The sequence below is a fragment of the Carcharodon carcharias genome, chromosome 1, assembly GCF_017639515.1.
Source record: "Carcharodon carcharias isolate sCarCar2 chromosome 1, sCarCar2.pri, whole genome shotgun sequence".
Taxonomy (NCBI): domain Eukaryota; kingdom Metazoa; phylum Chordata; class Chondrichthyes; order Lamniformes; family Lamnidae; genus Carcharodon; species Carcharodon carcharias.
The window spans coordinates 50,393,944-50,400,346 of NC_054467.1; the positions used below are offsets into that span (position 1 = coordinate 50,393,944).

At 40.1% G+C, this 6,403-nt stretch overlaps 1 protein-coding gene across 1 annotated transcript in view; it reads left to right on the forward strand.

The window, feature by feature from the left end:
• Nucleotides 1-5,672, forward strand: part of pdgfc (platelet derived growth factor c) — a 443,053-nt gene extending 437,381 nt beyond the window's left edge. The window contains exons 5-6 of the mRNA XM_041187762.1: nt 2,220-2,434; nt 4,512-5,672. Of these exons, the coding sequence (XP_041043696.1) occupies nt 2,220-2,434; nt 4,512-4,628 (332 nt within the window). The 3' untranslated portion in view covers nt 4,629-5,672. The remainder of the gene's footprint in view (nt 1-2,219; nt 2,435-4,511) is intronic.
• The last annotated feature ends 731 nt before the right edge of the window (nt 5,673-6,403 follow it).

Sequence of the window (6,403 nt, forward strand, 5' to 3'; positions counted from 1 at the left end):
TTCATGGAACATCTTCATCCAACAACACATTCAATCATACAAACACTAATGAGCTATTAATCCTTGTATATTCCCTTAACACCTGCCTGTGGGTACCTTTAGCTGCCCTATTGCTCCTACACAGTGCTGCCCCATGCAATATGGTTGGGGGAAGGCTGCTAACTTTCACTGGAAAGATTGAGATAGCCTTTCATGACACCCTGGAGCAACTCTGGGCCTGGAAGGCTCAGCTTCATACTGGTTCATGGGATCAAAGTTGCTTTTTTCTGTCTTCTCCTCCCAATTCTCCACCTACCCCTTTCCAAGAGAAGCAACAGTCTGAGCTGGCTTTCTGAAAGGCAACATGGTAGAGTGACAGTGGTGGGAGCAGGAATGCTGTCACCCCAAGCAAGTTTGTCCTTCATGGCAGCACTGCCACTCCCATGGGGCAACACACAGCAATCCTAGTCATCTGCTGAAACACATTGCAGGACAGCTGGAAAGCATCTGAGCCTGAGCCATGGATCCTGTGCTCTTTATTTGAGCTTCCACTGCAGCACTGAGAGGTCAGGAGAATTCTGCCTGTGCTGTAGTAGAAACTGAGGCAGCAGCCATCAGATGCTCCATCATGAGTCAGGCCACCAATGCCCTCATGCTTTGGCCACCACATCTATGGTGGATGGGATGGGCACCAAGGTCTACATGATGGCTCTGCCATGTTGAGGTCAAACTCCTCCATGCTCCTAGACAATGACCTGAGGTTATCTGTTTGTTTGCCAATGCTCCAAGCACCTCACTGTGCATGTTGATCAACATTCTCCCATATACCACCCCATTAAAATCCTCATCTGAGTTCCCTGCAGAACTCATCTGTGACCTCATCCTCCATAAGCCCAACATATAAGCGTTTTATGCATATAAGCAAAACCTAGTTCTGCAGAAGAGTCATTTTTGACTTGAAACATTAACTCTGTTTCACTCTCCACAGATGCTGCTAGACCTGCTGAGTTTTTCCGTTATTTTCTGTTTTTGCAACATGTAAGCAACCCTTTTCCTCTGGCTGCAGCTCACTCATGCCCAGCAACTCACCACGTGCTGATGTGATTCTATACTACCCTCCAAGGTCTTTGCAGTGTCAGTATCTGAGCTGCTGGCTTACTGTAAGATCAAGTGCTGATGCATTTTCATCACTTTTGTGGGGACTCTTCCTCTTCCACTTGCCGCTACTGAGATTGTCCAGGCAGCAATCCTTCTGCATCTAAAACCATACAAGCAAAGGAGAAGGACTGGAGTGTAAGAAGAGGAATGAGGAGGAAAGCAGGAGTTCTACAATCACATCTTCAGTTTTCACTTGCTGCCACATCTCAGGATGAGGGAGATGAGGGCATTAGCTGTAATTTACCGTTACTGTTATCCTCGACAGCCTCTGCTGCTCCAGATGCAACAGCCAGAAGGGAAATAAATGTCTTAGACGCATTACTTTCAATAGACTATCAGGTAGACCAATAGCCCAGATATACAGCTGATAGACCACCAGACAAATCATGCGGTTTATTCGCACAACACAATAACATTTGTAGATAAAAAGTCTTTTAAATACCTATAATGGCACATTCCACAAAATGAGCTGGAAAAACAGCAAAGGGCCCCATTATGCATGTTTGTTTCTCGTCGGGATAGGATAATCTTCAATAGGTCACAAATATGATCTTATAATTAAATCAAAATAGACACAAGTGGAAATAGATTCAGATTTCAAGTAATCTTACGTGGCAAAGCTAGTTAATGAATTGTTTTGTAGCTAAAATAATAGCTGGATTATTTATCAGTTAATTATATCTATAAATTTAATAAACCGAAAAGAAAATTTTCTTTCAGAAAATCTACCTCAAACTTTCCTTAACATGCTGACATTTCTCAGTAGATTATACAAAACAACACTCAAATCTCCGTAATGTTATTTTTTTTTATATAGAATTTACAGCTCTGAAATGACCCAACAGGTCCCAGTGTTTTTGCATCACACCAGCCTCATCTCACATTAACACATTTTTCTATTTCTTTCTCCCTTGTAACGCAACGCAAGGTGACCTGATGTTTTACAAACTAGAGAATCAATAGTCAAAATAAGTAGGTGATTCTTAGGCACTGTACCATAACCTTGTGTTCTTAAATATTCTATTGAGATTGCGAGAAGCATGAGGAAACTAATAGAGATGTCCTTGTTCTTGTTACTGCAGTGGATCTGAACTTGCTGAAAGAAGAGGTAAAGCTGTACAGCTGCACGCCACGCAACATATCAGTATCTCTGCGAGAGGAACTCAAACGGACAGACACCATCTACTGGCCTGGCTGTCTACTGGTAAAACGTTGTGGAGGGAACTGTGCCTGCTGCTCTCTTGGCTGTCAAGATTGTCAATGTGTCCCCATCAAAGTGTCAAAAAAATACCACGAGGTACCTTTTAGCTATGTTTTCAAAAAAAAGTTTTCAGTGTCATAATAAAATAACAATAATGCTGTACGCTAAAGCTATTCTGATCTTTGCTGGGAAAAAATGGTGTAAAGTTCTAAAAACAGGAACATTTTAAAACTTTCAGATCCTGCACATGGACATCCAATGACTCATTCAAAATAACTCACTGGGGGAAATTTTACAAACGCCCTCTTCCCACCCACCACCTCACCCCAGCTGCGGACACCCACCCAAGATTTTAACCCAACCACCCCCACCTTTGCAACTCCCACTGGCCTCCAAAGCCCAACTATATATAATCTCACCCCCATTCCTCTGGTCCCTGATTCTGCCTGACCAAGATCCCCAAACTTACCTTTAAGTCCAATCACTGTGGATCTTCTCCTCCAAACTGCTTGTAGTCCAACAACAGCCGCTACTGAATTTTGGGGCTGCTGAGACTACTCAGCTCCTGGCCAATGAGATTGGTCTTTCAAGGGTGGGAATTCCTTTCCCTGAGGGGCAGAAATCCCACAATAACCTCAGTAAGGACACCCACAGCATATTATTGGTGTGGGGCAGCCTTTTTAAGTTGGCTAGCTCGCGACCAACATTTCTATTGGGGCACGGGAGGGGGCAGAGGAAATCCCCCCACTAACCAACCCAATACAATTCAGCCCATTGTCTCTTAAATTTCAGCAAATACACTCCAGTCAGAACTAGTAGCTTTCCAGCAGGTTCATGAATCCTGTCTGTGCAAGCAGGAGTCATTTTTCATATTAAGCTAAATTAATCTGCTTGACCTTTTGGCAGACCCCAACAACCATCTTTATCATACTCCAAATATAAATGAATAAAAATAAGATGCAAAGAAAAGTGCATGTTGCAATTAAAAGAATAATTTCAAATGGCACAATGCATGCCTTGTTTATACATTCATTGGACTCCCATAATATTGAAATTCAAGAGCAAGGGCGTTTTTCAGATCAAGCAGAATTGGGGGTATAGGAAGGATGGGGGATGTTGAATAATAGAAGCAAAACAAGAGAGAGGAAGGAGGACAGAAAGAACAAGACCAAGGATGGACTGTTAGGAGAGGGGGAGAAAAAGGAGTAGGAGAGAGGGGAGGTGGAAGTACAGCTACTTTGTGTATGCAGTTTTCTCAGTATCGATCCCACATTCAATGCTAAGTTTGGGATTCAAAATCAATATCCTGTCACTAGAGTTATTGGCCATTGGTTGACGTCAGATATCCCAAAATGGCTCTGAGAGCAGCAGAGATCAGTGGACTAAAGATCCACCCCGAATAGCTGATGGAAAACCATGTTTTTAATCCTTTTACAGGATGTGAACATCGCTGACTAGACCAGCATATATTGCCCATCCCTAATTGTCCTTGAGAAGGTGGTGATGAGCTGCCTTTTTGAACTGCTGCAGTCCATGTGCTGTAGGTACACCCACAGTGCTGTTAGGGAGGGAGTTCCAGGATTTTGAAGGACCATACAGGACTATTCAATTATGCATTGAAATTTATTTTTCAAACAAAATTTTCAGACGAAACAAAATTCAAGTGATAAAGTGACTAGGGTGTGATAGTCAGTTGGGATAAGCAGCTGTAAAAACAAAATTGCATCACGAGTAACCCATTTTATTAGATTAAAATCCAGTTACTCATAAAATAAGAATGCTAAGAAATATTGCATTTCCATCATCATTTTATGTTGTTGCTGATGTTTTGATACTGGTATTCACACGTATAGAGTTCGAGGTGACACAGTCCAGAGGTGCAATGCATATCATTGCTATAATGTATTACATGAGTTTGTAGAAACCCAAGTAAGAATTTGGATAATGCTACACTAATACCGAGGTTACTTTTATTTTATAAAGACAGCTTTACAAAATAGATTTGTTGTAGGGACAAAATCCTCAATGATTAGTGGTGTGGTCTAGATGTATCGTTCTTTTAGCTGTGTGCTAGTAATGGATGATTCAAAATGTCTGGAAAGATCTAATTTGTGACAGGATAAGATCCCTTCATCTTTCATGGTGTTAATTTAATGGCTTACAACTCTTTCAGGTTCTTCAGTTGCGATATAGGAGCCCTGGGAAACCATTGCAGAAATCTCTGGCAGACGTGGGATTGGAGCACCACGAAGAATGTGACTGTGTGTGTAAAGGAAAAACAGGAGGTTAAGCTAGTTGCCCTTTTACCTTTCAGAGACTTAAACCATTGAGCAATGGGGCCTGTGTGCATTATCTTACTCAGAAATCACAGTCATCTCAGTTTTCAACTTTCCACTTTCTAGCTTTTTGGTGGATTTGGGGCAAGACACATCGGCTCTCCTGCCTATAGATGAACCTGCAACGTATCATACAGGGGAAGAGTTCTATACCCAATGAAGTTTGGATTTCTAGATGACAACAAAGAAAATAGCTCTTGCATTGCACTCTGGTTCCCTTTCTCTCTTTCACTTGTGGAAGGATATCAATGTTATTTAGTTCACTGTTCCAGTTCTGAACCAAGTAAAATTTCAGAAAATAGTTTAAGAAAAAAGACTGGAGTCGATTACTGTTTACATCACATACTTTGTGGGTTACAGTATTCCTAGCCATGTTGCTGAAAACTTCCAAGAAAATTTGTTTGTTTTGTACCACTTCATCCTCGTGTGACATCATTTCCTGTGTGCATTAAACATTATTTTCTTCCATGCACCATTTTTAAAGAGAAATCTGCATGTCTGTCTACAATCACAGCTACAATATTCTAGCAAATGTCTCCCAATGAACAATATATTGGAGAAATACAGAATTTGAGGAGAGTAAGGACTTATTTTTACAGACTTTCCTGAGGGCATTGCCTGAATGTGTGTACATTTTTTTCAAAATCTTCTCATTTAGGCTAAAATGACTAAAGCTTTTTTATATTACATTAAATGTATCTATTTTGTACCAAACTTATTTAAGAATTTAGCTCTTTGCATTGTCCGAGATTTCTCATGATTCACAACATTTTACAAAAAAGGGAAATGGGTAGGTGTGATCAAAAGCACAGCCATATCATTGCACTGTCAGTGTTGGTGCTCTGTGCAATGTATATATCTTTTTGTACAGTACCACTATTCCAAAGATCGTACTAATCAGGATTTCTACCCAATTGTCTAACTTGCTCATAAAACAGTTGTATCTGTATCTTAGTTTAACTTGATCTCGTCTCTTTTTTCATTAAAATGTCATAAAAGTTAAAGAAAATATAGTTTTATGAACAACTTGTATTAACTCAGAGTGTCAGTGGTGAATTTACTAATTGAGCCAAGCATGGTCTTCTAACCAGAGCAGCTGGATTACTAAAAGCAAAATACTGCAGATGCTGGAAAGCTGAAACAAAAACAGAAAATGCTGGAAAAGCTCAGCAGGTCTGACAGCATCTGTGGAGAGAGAACCAGAGTTAATGTTTCGAGTCCATATGACCTTTCTTCAGAGTTCTGAAGGAGCTCTGAAGAAGGTTCATACGGACTCGAAACGTTAACTCTGTTGCTCTCGCCACAGATGCTGCTAGACCAGCTGATTTTTTACAGCATTTTCTGTTTTTGTTTCAACCGGATTATTAAATATCTCACTGCAAAAAACAAAGCCAGTTTCCTAGAAAATTAGAGATATTTTTGCAATTGAAAGACTATGTTCAAAAATTCTGAAGCATTCATTTTTAAAAAATCTGCGTTACATGTTGGTTACACATTGGTATTTATTTAATTTTAAACAAAATGTTAAAAACCCACTTGTTTCTATTAATGTAGCTAATGTAGAAGCAACTAGATCTGTAAAGGTTACACATATTTCTGTACCAGTTATCCTTGATCTTTGACCACAGAGTAATCAAGTAACTGCATATATGTTCTGTATATGATGCTGTAATGACCTTGATCTTCATTAATCTGAAATAGACACCCAATCTAACTAAGTCAACATGAT